The 22,521-nt window shown below is 38.3% G+C and overlaps 1 protein-coding gene across 5 annotated transcripts in view; it reads left to right on the forward strand.

Moving 5' to 3' along the window:
- Window positions 1–22,521, forward strand: part of tenm2 (teneurin transmembrane protein 2) — a 233,838-nt gene that overhangs the window by 65,081 nt on the left and 146,236 nt on the right. For 3 of the 5 annotated variants that reach the window (XM_024283212.2, XM_036213958.1, XM_024283217.2), the window contains exons 3-5: window positions 10,251–10,295; window positions 10,392–10,430; window positions 11,662–11,955. In XM_024283212.2, the coding sequence (XP_024138980.1) occupies window positions 10,251–10,295; window positions 10,392–10,430; window positions 11,662–11,955 (378 nt within the window). The remainder of the gene's footprint in view (window positions 1–10,250; window positions 10,296–10,391; window positions 10,431–11,661; window positions 11,956–22,521) is intronic. The other 2 variants (XM_036213959.1, XM_024283214.2) reach the window with 1 other exon arrangement.

Genomic DNA, 22,521 nt, shown 5'->3' on the forward strand with positions numbered 1-22,521 from the left:
TACTCAAATTATTTGATGTTCAAATAATTTTATTGTGGCAAAGGTTGATTCAATTTGATTAACAACTTCAGGCGTCTGGCTGCTCTGCTTGGAAATGTGGTACTTCGGATATGGACTGCGCTCCAAATTCTCCTCCGGAGCACATCGTCTACGCATGACGTAAAAGCCAATTCAGTAATGACCCACTATCAGAATAAATTGTTTACATGCACCACGATCGGATCAACAATCAGCATCTTATTTAGGAGCAGGAAAGTTTGTAACATTTGAGAGTGTGGACAGGACCAACATTTACACCTGATAAACTTCCAACAACTTGCTGCTTGTTGCTTTATGATTCTACACCCCCTTGTAAACCTTTTTTATTGCGCCCTCACCCCCCCCATCTCTAATATCCGACTGTCTTCTCTCTTCTACAAACATAATCAACATAAATAAAATTTAGCCTCAAAAACAGAGGGGGTTTATACAAACATACACCTCTTGTGTCAGAAGATTCATAATCCCCTTATGTAACCGCAAAATATGTCCAACAAAATGGACCTTCAGCTCATATCTGCTTGCTCAGCTGTTGGACAGGACAAGTTTGAAGAAAAAAAAACCGTCATAACCTAACTCCATAACCTATCCCCATATCTCAATTGGAAGGAAATTTTGATCCGAATGAGTCTGATCGAGTAAGAGTATTCCAAAGGGCTTGTTTACATGACATATTTTTATTCTGATCAGGCTATTAACCAATTATTTGTAAATGCAGCCTCCAATTACTCAGTTAATCTATTAATCGTTAGACCACTAGAAACTATATATACAGAGAAATGCTAAAAATGGCAGCTATTTAGCACTAATGCAAGCCATGCTCACTCCACTGCATGCACATACCAGAACTAGACAGCAAACAAAGCAATTAATGGACGGTCAAAAGCAGTGAGACGTATGCTGACATCTCCAATTTTCCTAAAATAAAAATTCATTTATCAGACACATTCGTGTGAGCTTTGTGAGAGTTGAGTTAATCTATGTTTACTATGTAATGACCCTTTTTGACTCTGCTTTGGCAGCTTGTGATAAATGAGGCAGATTGTAAATGTCACTGTTATCAAGTGTGTCCCTCACTCGTTCTTTCTCTCCTGGTGGAGTCACTAGCATCCTAGGCTGTAATTAAACACATTTCCTAGCCACACAATGTAAATGTTCACTTAAGCGTTTGAACGCACGGTTCTGTGCCACATTTCGTCTTTTTGTGAATCTTTTTTTTTCTTATTTCATAGCCTCTGGCATTGTTTCTGAGAACAGAAATTTCCAATAAGACAAGGTTGAACTATTTGTTTTTCCTCGTTATGCTGCTGCTATTATAGCATAGCATATGTATGTATTGTGTGGAGACGCCATAGAATCCCATGCAGACAATTACACAGAAGTAATGATGCTGTTTTCTATGCGTGTCACGAGAAGGTTGCAAAGACTGGAGACTGTGCTCAAACGGTAAATGAGGTCATTATTCCTACATTTTGTTTTTTTAAAGGAAGATGACCACGTCACAGATTAAATCCTTTTTTTACGTTCTGGGTAAAGTTTTGTGATCAATCAGAGATTAAAGTTTGTCACTTTAACAAAGTGAATCTTCTATGTACATGCTATCTATACATTGTGAGATCACCACACTTTGGTGTGTGCTGCTATTTCAAGGTTGATTAAAGCTATATGTTCTAAAAGAGTTCACTTACTGTCTAACATTTCTTTACGCTCTTAAATATCAATATTCTTCAAGAGAAACTAAGTTTCTATCATTTAAAAGAAGCCCTTCAACTTGACATTGCTTTCTCGGTGGATATAAGGCGACTGTTCACTGATAGAACTAAAAGGGAAGCATTTTTCTCTGTCGGTTTCTTTGGCGAGCTGTTCACGGATGAGAGGTGTTTCAGTGCCTGGAGCAACTTTTTTTTTTTTTTTTTTTTCCCAGTGACAGCATCCTGCCCCTCTACTCCACCCCCTTTTATGCTTTGTGTTGTGTCATGTCGTGTCATGTACTGCCCTGTTCGACCTGGACCACTGTCCTCTGGCAGGAGTAAAACTAGCCCAGGATTGGATGACATTTGTCAAACCTATTTCGGTTTTCTCATTAGGAGGTGCAAGGGACCCCCTCTGAGTCTCAGAAAGGGCTTGGAACAACAGGTGGTATGGGACACTCCTGTTTGGACATAGATGTTGCATGGCTAAAAGTGAAAAGAATAGCTATGTAAGTTTGTACATGCATATAAGAGCTCTTTTGAGTTCCCTCTTATGTACTTTCATTCTTTGTGGCAGCAAAGAACCATTGTAATAACAGCCACAGCTTTACTCAGTAGAAATAATAAGTACTTTGAAAGATAAGAAAAGTTGAAAGACAATACACTACAACAGCAGATGGATTTGGAGCCACTTAATGAAACAGACCATTCTTTTTGTGCACATTTAAATCCTTTACATTTATCTTTGCAGTTCTATTGTTTTCCAAAGTAAAGTCAAAATTGTCATTGATTTCCACCAAAGCGTCTTGTTTCTTTTTTTTTCTGACAAGCAAATACATTCTATATAATTACTCTTGAATAAAGACTTTAATGTTTTTTTTCTTACTTACTGAAGTAATTAAGTCTTTTCTGATTTTTTAAACTTATAAAGTTTCAGAGTAATCACAAGTTTGTGCCCCTACACCCATACTACATCTAAAAAGTGTGTTTTATAATCGTATACGACGCTGAAAGACAACATGAGAAGTACTGTTAATTGCTTATAAGATAAATCTAAGTCATCAAGTTAAAAAATATATTTTAGAGATTCAGCAGAGCCACTACCATAAAACTGGAGAGGTTAAGGGAACAGCATCAATCATTCTGTTATGGTGCTGTATTCTACTGTAAAACCATGATTTATGATATTGTTATGGACACTCGTTGGACTAATACCACGTCTTGGTTTCTATCTTCCATAGATAGCAATCTTTGACAGTGCCATTGTCTATAATACTAGGACTGCTTAAGTGATGGAATCTGTAACACATAAAACATACTTTACTGGACTGGCATCCACTGACCGTCAAGACCCTCAGGAGAGAAAAAGTTGTGTATATTAATCTACTGCAACCATGCGACAGGAGATTGTCATATAGGTGTTATAGCATCCACATTGATGAAAGCATGTTAAGTATTCTCTTTTGATACTATTAGGCCTTAAGTGTGTCAAAAAAACACTTCTGCTCCAATTACTTCACCATTGCCAGCCCTAAACCATTAATTCAAGGTGGCATGAATTCAAGTTTTGCCTTGATGCCAGACACGTCTGACTCCAGTCCTTCAAGGCCGCTCTTTTATTTCTTATTGGACACACCTAATCTAGGTAGCAAGCAGCAAGTATCTTTATCTTGGAAAATATACGGTAAATTACATATTCCAAAGTCCGACCACATTCTACCAGCGTTCTAATTTCCACCCGCCCGCAAGGTTCTGTCATAAAATCAATGCACTTACTAAAGCTGTGTACACAATTTCTTGATTATGGTTGGCTAAATTATGTTTTCATATAAAACATGCGATCTACGACAAGCTAACTGGGAATGAACTGTGCGGAAAGTTGACGGTGATCTGGGTAAAAATATATTTAGATGTATTTGTTCTTCACGTTTATGTAGACCCCTGGTATATACTGTATGGGGCTTTCCTGCCTTCATAGAAGGCCCACAGTCCCATTCACCCATAAACACACACATTGATGGCAAAAAAAAAAAAAAAAAAAAATTCTGTTCAAAACATAAACAAAAATGTGGATGGTATCATAATTTTGGCTCTTCCATGTTGATGTTGTAGCTGATCAAGATTCATCAAATAATGCATTTTTTTTTCCAATTGTCTGAAGAGCTGCCCCATTTTCATGACACTTTAATCACATTTTTCCTATTTTAAACTACTCAGAATATTCTTGACGTAAATAGTTTAGCATTTCATTCCAGGTTTGAATCACTTTTTTCTTGACAAAGGTAAAACTCTTGTAAAAGCCTGGTAAACTTTTATAAATGTACTTTCCTTGTTAACATGCACAAGCATTGCATTGCCTACCACTGACTTTGAAGGGCTTGCAGCTGCATGCTAATCATAACTTCCCGTGTTAACACCAACTATAAGCTTTAAATATGAAAATAGTTCTCCTGGTTGTCTTAGATTATTATAGTATTTTTTCTCTCTTAATAATAGTGGTCTACTAGTCAACAACTCTAAGAATCAAAACCCAAATCTTTGGTTACATGGAGAGAAGCACAGGGACTGCGAGCAGTACTCGAGCGGTCATTTTTCTTCAGTGTGAGAGAAAGATCAAATGTTTCATTTCTAATTCATGATTTTAATTTGTTATTCAGGATTTCCCCTCATGAAAACTGAATCTGGGAAGTATTTAACTTGGGTCCCAAGCTACTCATTATTCTTACTAGCAGAAAAAGTTTACATTTAAACACAATCATTTACAGTCATTAAAAAATATGGATCATTAAACTTTAATTATGAGATTTTATAATTTGATCTCTGGGTCTGATATATATTTATTCCTTCCTGTTTGAAGATCATTTATTGTAAAGTAAAAAATAAGTTTGTTATTCAAACTGCAAGTCTCTATAGCATATAAAAATGCTTCTAAATGGGTTTCTGCTACAATATTGTGTCTCTTAAAAGCATTCCTTTTGAAAAGAATTAATAGAAATATATCAATCTGCAATTTCATTTAATTGTATTTATTGAAAAGGAAAAATCCTATAATAATATAAGGTATAAAGATAGGCTGAATGAGATACCCTGCTTTCCTTAACAATAGACATAATAGTGCACCACTGCTATTTTTTTACTGTTCTGTCATTTTATTTTTTTTTACCATTAAGCACTACTCATGCTTGTTGTTTGATGTCATACAATTTTTAAGCAATATCCCCTTTGGAGAACTTATGTTAAACTATGTTAAATTTTAAACAATTCCAGGTTATGTGCAGAAACATATTTTTTGTTGTACTTTTTAAGAAAATAAAAGACAAACTATCATGAATATATGAAATTCTATCGATAGTTTTTTTCTTGTCATTTGTTAAGTTAAGTTATGTCTCCTCTGTTTTGTCACCACTGACTATATCCACCAAATAAAAAAGAAAATGTGTTTACCAATTTGCATCAGCTTTGCTATCCTATATTTTAGGATTCTTCCTTTTGTCATCAGCTTAAATTATCCCCTATTTCACTCATTTTTTTTCTCTCATCGACTCTTTGGGAGACATATTTATATATTTTTTTAAGCTGAATATACAAACTTATATATATTTCTGCTACTTTTTTTTATCTTATTCCTTTTTCTAATTGAGTTTACTATGTAGATTATGTATTCCAGTGGATGGACTAAAATTGTTACTTTTATAAGGTTACAGCTAGGTTATGTTATCAGTCCATTTGAGGCTTTAGTCTTTTTCCTCCTTTTCTTTTCCTATTTTTTTACATCCCAAATTTATTTCCTTAAGCTCCCATTTACAGAGAAAAGGGATAAAGAAGGATTGTATATGTATGTTTTATTGCTTCAAAATTCACATAAAAGAAAACACAAATGAAAAGTTAATATTCTTAGGATTACTAAAGTGCAGTGCAGATTAATTTGGAATTGGATGCAAATGAAAATGGAAAATATTAAGAAATGACACATTTTGACAGCTAACAGCCACAGGTTCCAGATTTCTTTCTTAATGCTGAAAAAAGAAATGCGGCTTTTACTGTTATTAACCATAATTTCAGCTATTTCAGGGAATTGCCAAGAACCCACGGTGCACAGCGCCGTTTGCTTCCTGATTTTGATGCATGTTCCACCAAGGTGCAAATCAGTACACTAATTCGGCTCTAAAGGCCGAATAAGAACTTGTTCTGAGCTGGTGCTCCCCTGAATGCTCAAAATGACAAGTCCAAGGGAGGCCCGGACTATAAACTATTTGATCTGGAAAAAGCAGCATAATTGCAGGCGATGAAATCCACAAAGTTCTGCATGCTTTACGTCCTGCGCAGAATTACTCAGTGGGATGAGGGAGAGTCAACCAGCGTATTTCAGAGTCCTGCTGCCTATACTTTTCCTGTCAAACTGCTAACAAGCACAAATGATTTTTTAATGATGGGCCTCTCTATCCCTCAAAGCCGTCTACTCACAAATACTCCTGCTCGTACACATACAACAGATTGCACACATTCACACCCACACTGGTGCATAATGAGTTTCATCAAGGGACGTAGATTTGGTTAAATTGATCTCTGCTTACTCACAGTACAGAAGAGTTGCAAGTATATGTTTATATTTTGCTTGTTTTTAGTTCTTTTCTTTTCAGTCAGAAGTACAGCATGTGGTGTACTAATAAGCCAAATAATGATAGGGTTGAAAAGATTAAAGTTTGTATGAAAAATGGGTTTGCTACTGCGTTACATACTGTTTCAGCCAAAAAAAGTGGGGTCTTCAAAGATAAATTAGTATAAACAAATTATTTTTTTTTTATAAAAACAAAAGGCTATTCAAATGGTAAACACAACCCAAGAAAAATAGTTTCTGACTTTGATTACTTTTTAGTTTGCAATCCTTTTACTAGTGCTCGGCGGATTGATCCAAAATATTGATAGTATTGGTTCCAAGTTGGTACCAGTATTGGATCGAAACCGGCCAACAGATATCGATATTTCCACTCAAGTTTGAAACTTTTCTGGATCAGCAAAAATGTCATAATTCATTTTGATTTGTTGGCTGTTTTATTCACTTCTTATTTAATTTCAAGAAGTTTTTATTTTAATAAACTATTTTCCATGTACTAAAAAATACTGTCCTAATTCTGTTTCTATGTTTTTCAAGTGATTTTAAAAAAGGGGGAATTCACAACAAATCATTCATGGTGATAAAAAAACAATTGAGATGTTCATGTAACGTTTAAGAATAATATAGATATTGCTATCAAAATTGGCGATATTGACTATCGGATCAATACCCAAATGCTCAGTATTGCACAGCTCCGTCATGTACTGTAGTGGGTAACATTTATGCATGAAGTATTTTTTTCTTTTATTTTATTTTAATTATAAAACCTCAACTTCCATTTTTGTAAAAGTTTCTTGACCCTATTCTTTCCTTGTGCTCTTTTGACCTGAAATGTTCTTGCCAGATGAGACCTTGCTTTATTCTCCTAAAGAAAGGCAAAGCTCTCCAGAGGCTGTAATTATGACTAGCACAGTTGATAATCAGGTACAAGCACTACAAAAAAAAAGCAAACTACAGGTGCTGAAATTCAAACTCTGTTGGATAAAAGAATGGACTTGAACAGTTAATATAACCGGGGCAAACTAACCTCCCCTATCCTTGACACCATATTCTCCATGTTTTTAACTCACATCTTCTGATCCAGCTTCACGTGAATTTAGGAAAATGAGACAGTTCTGTTGTTTAGCGAATGCACACATCGTCACACCTGCCACACACACCGGTTTAACACAATTTTCGAGTTCATTCGGGTAAAGCGGTACACGTTTTTCCTCTGTGATTCTTGTTAATATTGATTATTATATGCTATAAAAGTTTCACTTTACTGTGCGAATCATCTTTATATTTTATTTTCCAATCAGAGCTGCATTCAAGTAAATCACCGCACAGTGAGTTTCCTTGTGTTAAAATAGTTTCCTAAATCCAAATTTCCGTCACCAAAACTGCTTCAGCTTGTCCAGAGAGCAACCTGTCAGGCCAAATCCCACCACACCAACAGGAGATCAATACATCAGTCTTTTTATACGAAAGAATGGAAACTTGATTACTGAAAAACGTAATAAGCAAAGAATGCACAACCCAGCAGAGCGAATGAAAGATGTCAAGTATTGTTCTCAAAGAATGAGTGTAGATTTCTCCATCACAGCTCGAGAGGATAAACGTCCCAAGCTGCAGTGGTGAACAAAAACAGCAAGAGGGATGGTTAAAATAGAAATAATAGCGTGAATATGTGATATTCATGACAAAAAAAAGGATTGTGAGGAGGTGATTGTCAAAATGTATTCCTGTGCGACGTTGTCACGCAAAGGCTTTACGGTATAAATATTCTCATTTTGAAGTTTTTATAGGATATGACTGCAACACTTTTAAGAAAATGGGGAAAAAAGAGATTTCATTTTCCTTGTAGAAAAAGTATATCTGACAGGGTAACTACATCTTCACATGAACATTCGTTGTATGTTTGAATTAAAGGTAGAACTCCAAAGCAGCTTAAGAACAAAGAGAAAAACCTTACTTTCGTTAAGGTTCTCATTTGTTTGTTGTCATCATTAATGGTGGCAGTTTCAACTTCTTCCTGGATGTTTGTCCTAACCAATCACTTAATTTCAAGAGGGAAAAACATGATGTTGGGATTATCAATTGAAAGCCGGTTTTAAAGTTGAAGTGGAACCTTTAGAATACTATCTACTGTTGCAAAAAAATAAAAATATGTGAACCCTTTGGGAGTACCTCAATTTCTGTACAAAATGGACACAGGGTGTGTGTTGTTTTTAAATCAATCTAAATCACAACATTGGGGGAAAAAAAATTCCAACTCAAATCACACCAATTTATGTTTTCACTAAACACAATCGTATGTTCAGTTTATGCATAAAACTAAGTAATTCCATAGGATCTATTGATCTATCTAGATCAATCGATAGATACAAATCTTAGATTTTCTCGTGGCTAATGTGCTATTCTTACATATAGGATTCTAACTTACATCCATGCAAAATTTGGTGCTTATACCACAAAATGTACAATTATTTTAATAACAGGCTCCTCCATTACCCTTTAACATCAGAGCAAATTGTTGACATTCTTTCAACTTCCATAACTCTTCAACCAATTAACATAATTCCAACAGATTCTGAAGTAGAGAAAAGAAGCCTTGTATTAATACATTATAGTAGTGCTTATGTAAATCAGCTGATCCTGTCGTGGAGAAAAGTGATATTGATAATCAGCTGATCTACCAACTCATTCTCACTCCCAACTTGTCATATATGGAAGTTTGGTTTAAGACCACTCTGCGTCAAAAATTTATGTTTTGGGTGTCCCCAACCAGTCGTTTTTGACGTGCTGGCTATTCCCATTAAATCAAATTCCCCCTACCACTGGGCTGCGAACCAGAACCCTAACATAGTAGCGGTACCATAAGCCTAACCCAGTACCGGTTCACCCTCCAGTACTGCGTCTGGGCCCTGTTTGTGCCTCATCTGGTAGCGGTTAAGGTCTGGTACAGCATTGGGTGCCAGGTTTGGGTACCAGTACCAGGTACGTCCCGAGGAACAGTCTGCTAGTACAGTCTAGTACTGCAACAGGCACCACGTCCCAAGGGTTGTGGACCCTTCATTTTACGAACACCCAGCACGTCAAAAAATGACGAGTTTTGGAGACCCAAAACGGAGGGGGTCCTCAACCAACTTTCAATATGTGAAAACTTGGGAATGAGGATGTGTTGGATATATGTTGACGGCATAAATGGTTAAAAAGTTACAGAATGTCAAAGAGTCTAGGCTACGTATGTGTTTTAACACCGGAAACATCTCCTGTGTTAAAGGGGTTAATCATATTTGGATTCTCACCATTTTCAAACATTGCTAAGATCATATAATGGGCAATGGACAATGGAAAAAATATATCATACTTATTACCACTAAGCAAGGCTCAACCAAGTCGACTGAAAAAAGACATTATCGCAGTGGCGGTGCTCCAAAAGCCCACAGGAGTTGATCTGATTAGAAAGATGCAACACATTGTACCTTCACATTTGTCATAATAGCAGTTAACAAACATGCAATTGGTTTTTCTATTTGGGGAATAACTAAAATGGATTTTTGTGTCTTCTTCAACCCCTCTCACCAATCCATCTTTCACAGGGAGCATGTGACATCAAGCTGTGCGTACGGCTGATGGTGGAAAGAAGAGATCGGATTTTACATGTTTAATCACGGGTTATGGAATGTTAATTTTACAGATCTGGGTCCTGTGGGAGGTAACCTTGGATATGTGTGCCAAACGCAATCTCCAACATAACTGTATCGGGTTAGTGTTAGCTTCAATGGCTTGTTTGCGGCTCTGTGTCGATGCCGCTCAATAGGGTGGTCTTCCCAAAGACTTGTCCTAATTGTAAGTCTGACACACTTTGAGGATAATTAATTGGGTGATTTTTAAAGAACCAATGTGCTCTCCCCTCTCAGGCCTCCTGGAGTTTTCTCCTGTCCTTCTACGATATCTCCTCTCAGGTATGGGCGTGAAGACTCTAGTTAGAACCAGTGTCGTAGTTCCTATTGTGTCAAATGTAGTACTAAAAGTTCCTTTTTGTTATCTTTTGTGAAAAGTGGAAGAAAACGACATCAAAGCGAGGAAGAGGATGACTGGTAATGTTTCTTGGTGTCCTGCAGTGTTTGACTGGCTTGCTTTGGAAGCTTGGCAAGCTGTAGTGTGTTAGCTGAATCAACCTGTAGTTATTCACTTCTCAAGCCTAGTCCATCTGTTTTGTCTCAATAGATAAATAGACCCCGTTGCCAATCCCCCCCTTCCCAGCTAAGCTTCCTTTTTGCCCCCTACTCTTCATCACTCTTCGCATACCTCTGTAGATTTCAAGGAGTCGTTGAAGGGGAGCCCTTAAGATCTGGCAGAGGAACCATGAAGTTTCATCTCTTTGATTCCTCCCTCTCCTCTGATTGCATCTGCACGCCTGATGGGTCATCGTTAACCCGGTCACACAGTTGTGTGATCCCCAGTGCGTTGCATCATACAGTGCGCCACCACAATGCAAGCCTCTCTTCATTTGCTTTTTTTTCCTTTGCACTCCTCTGCTAATTGCTAATAAATTGTATCACAACTATTTTCCCCTGCTATCCCTTTACCCCAACAGCTGATGGTGAGCGATTGCATCCACAATACTCTTTTAATTAGTATAGAGAATAAATTGGTTGAGCATGCCTTTTTCCTTAATTGCTTTTTCCTCAGCTCGGATTTAATTGGGCTGCAGTGTTGTTTATTGATCTCCTTTGATGTGCTTTAATTTTAATATATTATATATTTATTTTGGACCCGGCGAGTCAGTTTGTCTTGAGAGTTTCGGGGTATCGGAACCAATAGACTGCAGCGTAATCAGGGAGCCCGGGGTCCAGTGTGTGATGGCAACTAGGTGGGGAGATGATCAAACCCAGAAGGCAGCAAAGCAGCTCCACTACACTCTAAGAGGCCTCAAGTGAACAGCTCTTTGATCTCACATCAACAGCTCATGAATGCCAATGTGGATCAGTGAAGCAAAGGAGGCAGGTTTTCTAAGACAGGCGTAACAGGCCTGCGGGCCAGTACATATTTCTTCCAGCAGCTATCTTGTATTTTGTGCCTGATTCATGCTGCGTCATCATTCCCCTCCTGCCCGGCACAACAAAGCCCAATTTTTATCCTCCGCCTCCATAGTTTCATAATTAGTGTTCTTCTCTGCGTGTGATTGTGGGTTTCTTTCATATAACTTTGTGAGTGTGCCTTTGCTTGTGGGAGTTTTAATTTTTGCCATTCTCTTAGTTTAACGTGGATGTGTGTTTGCTTTCTACAATCCACCTGTCTGACTCCTCTTTCTTCCCCCCCCTACAGGGGGTAACTTCACTCTGGCTGAGCTGGGAGTATGTGAAACAGCTCCCACTCCGCACCCCGCTGCTGTTCCCTATTGTCCCGATCTGGGGCTCCTCCAGAGAGGATACTCCCTCAGCGCCGGCTCAGACGCCGACTCGGACCCGGAGGGGCCCTTGACTCCAGAGCGAGCCATTCAGCTGTGGGCCGGACGTGGAGGCGTCAAATCTCGCCGCAGCTCAGGAGTATCCAGCCGCGAGAACTCGGCGCTCACTCTAACCGACTCTGAGAATGACAATAAATCTGACGACGAATCAGGTAAGAAGAAAGATTTTTCCAAAAGTGGTTTGATTAGTTAAAGTGCTCACTCAATCATCAGAAAAGCAAACGAGAGGAGGAAATGATGAGAGAGGTTGTGTACAAATTGATAAATATGATGTTTAGCGTTCAAGGCGATCATGACAGACAGCTGTTATGTGAATTGGACGAGAGTTGGTTTTATTGACTCAATCTGTTTGTGATCTGAAGAAGAGTATCTGGAGACCCCCCCAGAGAGCCATTCTTATTTTCATCAATAGCACTTAGCAACAGCCTTCCAACTCCACCTTTTCAATCCACTCACTGATATCGTAGCAATCATCAGTCGCACTCAAGTCTTCTCATTGGTTTCCTGGAGGAATAACAATGTAGAATTTTAATTTTTACAAACAACGCTTAGATTTTAAGAAGATGGTTAGAGAAATTTTGGAGTATTTTTAGACAATTAACAGAAGCATAAGCATAAAAACCCACTTTAATAATCATCCAAATGATATTTTAAAATTATAATTGCTGTTTTGAGCCAAAAAAAAAAAAAAACAGTCATTTCTGCAAAGCAGCAGGAGTTTGTCAGAAACTCTCCTCTGAGTTGTGGGCTGAACCGTTGGTGGAGAGCAACGCCGCTCCCCTTCCCCTCCCTTTTACTGACAACCCCTCACACCTCCAACCTGATATTAACAGTGCAACAAAAATGGCGAGCAACATTGGAACTATCCAGCTGTACAGATTTGAGACAAATTCAAGCTCAGACCAGGAAAAAAAATTGACATATTTTCAACATCACAAGTAAGCTATTTGTCAAACAGCATTTTTTTTCTGCTCCTGATTCACAATGATTTGAATACCACTAAGAAATGCAATTTAAAGCTTTATTTTCCTTATACCTCATAAAATAAATGTCATGCTAAAAATATATATTTTTTGGAGTGGATCTTGAAATTCAATTACCATACTTGCTTATTGATGTAAAACAGTTTCAAATCAAATCACATTCATCTTTATTTATATAGCACTTTTCCTGCAAAATGTTTTAGTCTTCTGAGCTACCTGAAAATTGGTTTGACAGTTTTCTAGAAAATTATTTTGCACAAAAATTATGGCTTTGCTCATTTTACACATGTATACCTTTAAACAAACAAAAAAAACTTGCAATGTGGTTAATTTCAATGTGTCAACGGCAGCTAATGTGAAAAATCTATCAGAATAAGTCAGCAACAGATCATTTAAAAAACGTATAAAGCATGTTGACAGTAAAAAGTGAGTGAAGATGAAATACAAAATATTTAATTATTTCACCAGTGTAAAAATGTTTGGTTGTTTATGAGCTAATTTGACATAACAGTTACTAGCATACATGCTACAGGAAGAAAACTACACGAACGGGGGTATACACATGTGGTGTAATAAAGGTTCAACTCTTGAATTATATTGCTAGAAATTTTTCCAAGAGGTATAAAGAGCGACACCATATTGGACATGTCAGTAAACTGTGAGATACAGCTTAGCAAATACAGTAAAATGTCCACAAAATGCTCAATTTTGGCCCTATTTTAAATGGGAAAAACTCTGAGCATCACAAAAGTAAAACCGAGGCTGTGGTGTTAATATTTTTGTATAAGATGGAACAGATGAACAACATTTAAGAAGGACTGAGGTGCCCAGACGAGACTAGGCAGTTGGATTTCTGCAGGCCACATGTCCCTGTATGCCCACCGGATGGGGATTCTGGGTTGCGCTTTTTTCATCTTTGCTCGCCGCTACTTAGGAAATCTTTTCCTTCCGCTAAGTAATCTGCTTACCAGCGGATTGTCTTTCCTGATCTGAAGTCGAACCCACATACAAATACATTGGTCATCCTCGATAAAACATAAAAAAGGGGGAAAAAAGACATTAAAGTAATACCTAGTTGCTTATTGATCAATGGAACAAACTATAAGATTGCTGCAGACAAAAACATACAAACAAAAAGGCAAAACCATTAGTTGCATAATTAGGAGACTTTATGTACTCTCTGTGGTATGGAAGTAATCAACAGACTTACAGTTCTCTGCTGTTTTATTTATCTTGTTGGGGGACTTCGTCTGATGTTTTACTGTCCTAATAATACTAAAACATTGCCGTACAAATATTTCTTAACAAGTTCTCCAGTAAAATTTGACCCATGTGGTTTTTAACCTGTTATGACAGTACTCCCACATACACCCATTAATGAAAAATGAGTTTACTCTTATAACTAATGGAGGAAAAGCTTTACAAGGCAGGCTGCAATTTTAAATTGCCGCCAATAATTTGCTTAATATTTGTCTTGTTTGATTGATTCATAAAATGAGAAAATAACTTCTGAGCACAGATGTACAGCATCACAGATTCGTACTTTGTTTTAAAGTGTAACAAGGGGCTAATTCATTCTTCCCAGAAGCCTGACAAACCTGTTTTTTCACCATAAGACTTTTAGATTTGATTTATATTTATCAATTACACAAATACTTTGTTTTAGAGTTGAAGTCATGCGAACTCCTAATAAACTGCGACTGCTTACAAACTTGATTTGACTCCACCAGCTGGGCCCCATCTCTGCTACTTTAAGAGACTGTTTACAGGGCTCACCATGCAAGTCCCAGAAGGAAGCAGTAAAAAGGGGAAAAGCGATGAAAGCAAAGAAATAAGGCTTGATTTCCCCTTTGATTCACAGCCGTTACATTTTAAAGCACATACTAACCCGTCAACAGTTCTGCACACCTCCGCACAATCCCCCATTATGATGTTGTGCGACATCTTTGTCGTTTTAACTTTGCAGCCCGGAGCAACAAACGATGTTTAAGATACCGGTTTTCATCTAAAGGTGGGAAATTAAATGGTTTTGCCAGGCAGCTTTTCCCTTTAAACCGTCAGCTTTGAGAAGTTAGTTTTAAACAAGACTTTAGGTCATGTTGGGTTAATGGATTCACTGGGCAGATCAGTGACCTGAGTCACTCTTCATTCAGTCATACATGAAAGATTGGCAGACAGTTTATTTCCAGGTGGGTGGAAAGCCAGAGAGGGAAGAAAATAAGACCTACAGCAGAATGTGTTGCTAATATGCATCTTAGACAATGTTCTGGATGTTCTGGACTTTAAAAGTAAAGCAAAGGATTTGGGGAGAGTCGGATTCTTTGACAAGGATAAACTATGTAATTGATTTTTGCCTATAAACTCACTAAGCAATTACTTTTTTTTTTTTTTTTTGAATGCCCAAACATGCCTCACAAGGCTAATATAGCTTTTTCTTCCCATTGTTTTGATCTCACTGTCTGTGTTTACGAGGTGAAAAAAGGCTAAACCAAAAGGATGGAGCAGACAGCAGGTATTTGTGTGAGTGGAAACTGATTAATAACCAAATTTGAAAACGTCCAAAATTTTTAATAAATGTAGGAACTTCTCATGACGTGCTGTAAGGACAACATGCAGAACACTGCTGCTCTTCTGTAACACGTATGTGGGATTTGCAGACACACAGCTAGCTAGTGTTGCAACCGCATGTGGGGGTGTAGACATGAGCGACACAATGGGAGCTAATAAGAGATAAGATAACAGTTAAGAGCGACTTTATTGATCCGGTGGAAGGGAAATTCCTGTGTAACAACAGCAATAAAAAAAAAAAAAAAAAAGTTACAAGCTCAGATGCAAAAAACCCTTTCAGAGGTTAATAAAATGTATTTTTATTAAATGTAGATTATTGTTATTTGTTAGTATTTTGTTCTATTATTGACATGTTAAAAAAAAATCTATGCTAGTAGTGCAAATGCAGTTTTGGATTAGCTTTCTCAACTGTATGATGCCTGTTCACTTCCTTTTTATTTGTTTTTTTACTTAAATTCCCCAGAATTTAACAAAACCGCTTGCAGCAGCAGCATGTGCAGTTGAGAGTGACTGATAATCTGATGTGCATTTTTTTTTTTTTTTTTTTGCCTTGAGGCTAAAAAGGCTTGCCCGAACAGTTATCTGCACCATTATTATTGATGTTGCCAGGGAGTGTGAGGTTTCCAAGGGGATCTTCTTCCCCTGGCAACTTTGTTTATTGCCAACTTCCCATTTCCTCGTTAATCCTGACGCAGTCATAAACCTGTGCACCGGCTTCACCGAGGTGTCAGCGCGGGTTAATGAAAAGTGGATGAAAGGAATGGCAACAGTCTAATTAACTGACTTCTCGGCAGGCGCACGCATCAGCCTCAGATCAACCTCTGTTGGACTGCGGGCCTCAGACACAACTTCTGTTGACTGATCAAACTACTCAACACCTATTAAACACATCAAGAAACACCTTCCCTGAGATGCTCTTCTCATCCAACCACCCGATAATTGCTTTGTGGTTAATTACCGAGCTAATCTTGCAGCCACAGATATCAGCTGCAGACGCCACTCTCGCTCGCAGAGCCACTGTCGCTTGCATTTCTAGACCTTGTAAAATTAGAAGCTTAATCCAATGCTACATTATGAAAATTACAGTCACAAACCCTGTACAGTGATGTCACTGTCTTAAAATCTTTTTTTTTTTTGCCTCTCAAAACAAACTTTACCAAAAACGGTTAGTTCTTTTCCTCTGCATATCAAATTGCCTCTTTGAGAAATGTATATTATAGATAATTCTACGCATGCATCAAATCAAAGTCATTTAAATTTAGATTGGGGCTTCAAAAGGGTTTTTTTTAATGGATGCTTTGGAAATACCAGCTGATGCTGTTAGGCTAATCTGATGGATTCAGACTAAAGATTCAGATCAAGTCTTTGCATTTGCATCAGTGCCAGCACGGGAAGATCAGAGAAAAACAGCCAGAAGAAAAATAAACAAAAACCACATTAGGAACCAGGTATGTTTGTTTGATTTGATCGAGCCAATTCATTAGCCAGTTATGTTTGTCTCTTAAGCTGAAGATATATCTTAGCCTTTTCGCTTCAGCATCCCTTCCTAAACCAAAAAAAAAAAATCACTGAGTCTAGTCAGAGTTTGCCCCAAGCAGCGCGCTGACTGTTCATGTGTGTAAATGTTACTGGGGCCATTCCTGACTGTCTATATGTTATCTTGTCTTTCTGCGTTAGAGTGTTTATGAACCCAAACCCCTCACATGTGAGTGGAAGTGTGAAACGGGTGCAAAGGAACCCCACTGTCAAAATAGCAACACGATGATCTGAGGGTCCAATAATAGATTCTGACAGAGGCAGACAGAGGAACACATCATAAGCGCATGCTAACAAATCAAAAAGCTGGTGTCGTGCCAAAACAGCGAACACGGCGCCGCACCTCTCTCATCTTACAGCGTCTCGAACCATCTTCAAACGCCTCACCTTGACTTGCTTCTCCTTCTCCTTTTCCGTGCCCCGCCTCTCTCATCTTTCCTGTTCATCCTCAAGCTTCCCCCTTTCCATCTTCTGTTCACTCGCGCCTCATCTCTGCCGTTCTCTCTTTATGCTTTTGTCAGAACAGCTTGGCAGCGTGACTGACAGATGTCAGTTTAGAAGTCTTTCAGGACAAAGCGTACATGTGGATGAATGCACATATGCCCCTATTGCAGGCTTTAGCAGCAAAATATAAAGCCCAAAGAAAAGATGGCAGGCCAGAGAAGCATATAGATTGACGTATTTTTGTCGCTTGTTTGTGCTGCTGATTTTTTTTTTTTTTTGTCAAAGGTGCGACTGTTGGTACAGTGAGGCAATCATGCCTGTCTCACTCTGTTTTTTTTAATCTTAGAATACAGTACAATACAATGTAAAACTGTTTAACGTTAAACCCAAAATGAGAGCTAATTGGAATGAAAAAGTTCAAATTTGACAACAGTAAAAACGTTCCCTGTTAAACTTGTTTTTTTGTACTTTTCTAAAAGACACAGAAGACTGACAAACAAAGAAAACAGCGCCCGAGTCAATAACAGATTTAAAAAGTGTGATCCGTGTGATAGGTGCTTGGAGGTTTTGCTAGTCACAACACGGTTAGCACCACACATACACCTCGAGTAATGAGGACTTGTGCTATTGATATACTAGGATACTGACAGAGACTCATTTTTTTATTCATGTAATAAACTTTTGACATGTTTGGCAGCATTGTAAAATGACTTTTCTTGCAATTTGGGGGAAGAAAAATAGCAACAATTAGTGATGATTGAGTAATTGATTCACACACACTTTTTTGTCATTAAAAGAAATATTCAAGGTCTTCTTAAAAAGTTTTTAGGCAGTATTTTTAAAATTTGTAACTTGCTGCTTTCAAAGAATTATATCAATCATGTTATTGTAATGTGAAAGACTAAAATGTTCGAGACTTTTTTTTTTCTACTGTTTACTAGTGTTTGTTCACCACCTACAGTCAAGAGATTTGTTGCAAAATGTTGCACCGCTCTATTCTTATATATAAAAAAACTTGGTGCTGCATAAATCTGTTGAGGCACAGAATGTAATTTCTCCTCCATGATCATATTTTCAAATGATTTGCACTACCATTAATTAAAAGGGAAGCATCCATATGTCACTACCAAATTTAAAACCCTCGGTTGAAGTTTGATCTGGTTAACCATGCAACACAGGTTCTATTTAAAATATATTTAAAAATGTGTGTGTGAACATGAGAGTTGAATTTGAAAACCTGAAATGGGAATTTATTTATTTTTTATTTACGTATTATTGTCATTGATCGTAGGTTGCCATAGGACGTGTTGTCAGGAATTGGTGGTGGAGGACCCAAGCGCGGGGCTTGGTGACAGAAACTTAAAAAAAATAATAAATTAACCAAAACATGACAAAACCCAATGAAGAAACAGAACAGTGATGCAGCAGAGCAGAGCAGATGACCTAAACAGGAACAACTAAAAACCAGACACTTAAATAGACTAATTAACTGAAATGAGAGATGTGGATCTTGACAAGCCTGAAACCGATAAGACTAAGAGACAATTCAAAACAGAACATGAACAAACCCATAACATAACTGACAAAAACTAAACCAAAGTCCACAATCCTCACAGTACCCCTCCCCAAAAGGCCAGATTCCAGATGCCCAAAAATACACCTGTCAGGACGGGACATGGAGGAACAAAAAAAACTATACCAAGTCCAGAACACAGTTTCGGTTCCTGCAGCCTAACAGATGTGAGGGGTGACTTGGTAAACCCCTCCGCAGGAACAGACATGCGGAGGAACAGTCCCCACACTCTCCCCAGGGAAGGGGAACATGAAGGGAGCAGCCCCAGCGACCCTCCTCAGGAACATGGAACATGAACAAGAGGGATGCACGATGACCATCTTCGGGGACAGGGAACATAAGTGTGGTCCCGGCGACCCTCCTCTGGAACAGACACATGAATCGACACAATCCTCACACGTGCAAACATAGCTTATTAAGTAAGAAGACAAAGGAGCAACAAAACCAAGTTGATTAATGCATATATCATGAAATATCTGTTTGAATTCGTAAAATGTATTAATGATTGATGACTAAAGCCTGTTGTATGACAGTGGGCAAAACAAAACAGAAATTTGCATAAATACAGCATAAAACCAGGACAAAAAACGAACAAAAAAGTATTAATCGTCATATACTGAGTGAATATAAGCAGGCGATAGCAGTGTCAAATTTACATAATTTAAAACCAAGTATACAACAACTTTGAAGTCACAATATGAAAAAAGCTATGAAAAAACGGAGGGTACCTCCTGAATTTGGCGTTCCAAGCAAATATTGATTATTTACACAACTCTGTTGTTTGTTTTCTCATTTACTGCTAAACTCCATTTACTGAGAAGCATGTTAAAGCTTTTAAATTAGTTTGCGAAATGCAACGCAGGGATTTGAAAGTTTCCTTACATCCAGCTATACTGTGGAGTATTGGATAAAGACGATTTATAGCCCCTTCCAGACACTATTAAAATAAAGAGACTAGAACGTTGACTTGGCAGAGCTGATGCAAGTTTCTTTTGCACAAGCTCAATAAGACAAACAAATATGGCCGCAGCAAGCAGCTCTGGGTGATTTCATTTTGGCAGCAGGGGGGAGAGATTTACTGTCGCGCTGTGCGCTGCCTCATAAAATGCCCGTCTGGAAACATAGGCAAGAGAACGGGAACGCTTGTAAATTCCCACAGCAGTGCCGGAAGGCCAACTCCAAACTGCATTGATCAGGAAAATGATTAATATATGCATAAGTCCAAAAAAGAGACAAAAAGAACATCTTTTTTGACTTTTACTAAAACCTTAATCCCAGCACAGATTGTATGACTACGATCTTAGCGCTTTACATATGCTTATGTGCGCAGGGAGAGTCCATATGCCTCCAAGTTTGCTCGCTCATTAAATAGCAGCCTGTTAAGAAAACGGACAGAATCTCATTCAGATTCAGCGTTGTTTTCCGTCATAAATCTCTGCTTTACTCATACAGGGGATTTCATGTACATGGACTCGCCGCACAGTTGAGGCTGGGCTCAATCACGCATGCATGCTGATTAGATCTCCCTCTCCTCTCTCCTGCACTGGCTCAATCTCTCCATCTGGTCGTCTCTATAATAAATCATGGGGCAGTATTGTGACGTATGTGGCAGGATACATTAATCTCATAATTACAGAATGAAAAGGTGGCGCTAAATTTAGTGTAGCCTTCCCGCCTAACCCTGCCCCCATCTGGGCAGGCTCACTTGCCTTACAGGTTGTACCACTTTCAACACAAGCCTGTCTTAACTACCTTTTTTTTCAAGTTATAGTGATAAAAAAATTAGAGGGAGAACACAACTTTTTCAATTCCCACTGCCCCTTAAAACAGCTGCATTTTTTTCTTTTCTTTTTTTTTTTTTTTTTTTTTGATTGTGCTACAATTTTAATTACACTTCCCAGAGTTTGGCAAAACGATTCCTCTGATTAACTAATCAAGTCTCCTAACACAGATGGCAAAGTCTGTGCTCTAGTGGAGCTCTTTATATTCTTTTTTACTGTACAAATGTAGATGTAAATTATGACAGTTCCTGTTTTTTACTATAAAAATCCAAGCATTGATTGTCTTGTAGTTAAGGAGGTCATGCTGTGCGTCTTATAAGATAGGAGACTAAATGAAATTGCACACATCAATATTGTTATGACACAAAAACTAAGCCATGAATGATCTTTTTTAAAAATGTTGAGCATATATGTTTGCATTTTTAGATGCAAAAACTTTTTTTCTTTAAAAAAATAAAATGATTAGCATACCATAAGAAGGCAGCGTAGGGGATACATTATTAACATTTTTTTTTTTTTTTGCTGAAATATTGATATTTGTTGCAACCATATCGACATTCATAAAGCAAAGCAGCAATGTGTTGGCACATCAATATTTTTCCCAATCTCCACACTGCATAATACAATTATAATCTATGTCACTTAGTAATTGTGAGACCGTTGTCTGAATATTAGCAGTAGACCCCCCCTTTCTCCATGCTGCCACTCTGAGTACCAGTAACTTGGTTCATGCACCTCCTGTCCATCAAATTCAAACAACACTTATGGAGTTGGGCTGGCAGGGACCCTGAAGACCATTGCTGTCCCCTCAGGGCCTTTGTGAGTGCATGCGAGTTGGAAACTTAAAGTGAGAGCTCGCGCCTGTGTGTGTGCTTCAGAAAGGTTGGGGGCATTAGCCTCTGATTGAGTTTTCAGAGAGCAACGTGGGGTGCGAAAGGCTCCACAATGGTCTAACAGAATTAGTAGCTTGTGATGAATGGTGTGTGAGAGCAGCACTGACAGCTCGCTTTCACAAATACACACCACCGTGAGCGTATGCATGTGTGTATGCGCACACCTATATAGTCCCCCCCACTGGTTCAAGGACTTTTTGTCCGTGGTCTGAGAGCTGGAATGAGAAAAATTGTGACGGACACGTGTGCACGCTGTGAGTATGTGTATGTCTTTTGCTGAAGCCTGGGGTTTGGCAGAAGGCCTTCACAGACAATCAATAGTGACTGACCATCTAACATATAGAACATGGTGCTCATACATGCTCACACACATGTGCAGACAAAGCGATGACTGAATTCTTCAACATCTGGGAGACAAAATCTGGACTGCAGCTTAACAGAAGACACACAAAGGCCGACTCATACAAGCAGACAGTTGGGTTCTCCCATAGACTCAGACACACATCCTGAGAGCACTGTTTAATAAAATCTGTGGAATATTGATCACAGTACAGATGGACACTAACTCACATTTAAAGGATGGAGCTATGTAGACAGGAGAGAGAAGGGGGGCTTACAGGGATGAAGATTTGTGTGTCTGAATGTACGCCCATAGTTCTTGTGTTAGTAGCTGCTATTAGAAAATAATGTGCCACTTTTTTTGTTTTAACCAGATTATAAGGCCCATCATCAATGAGTGGTCTATTTTTGAAATTATGTTGTATATAAAGTGTATCAAAATGGGTGCATTGAGTGAGACAAAAGAGCCAGAGATAAGTCTGTCAGACTTTACCTGTGTTCATTGTGACCCTAACCTCTGGCTCACTGCATCCGCACTGAGTCTTTATGCAACTTGAAAAGTGCAAGAAGCGCTAACACCGCATCCAGTCTGGTCCGACCT

Source organism: Oryzias melastigma, linkage group LG10 (genome assembly GCF_002922805.2).
Source record: "Oryzias melastigma strain HK-1 linkage group LG10, ASM292280v2, whole genome shotgun sequence".
NCBI lineage: Eukaryota > Metazoa > Chordata > Actinopteri > Beloniformes > Adrianichthyidae > Oryzias > Oryzias melastigma.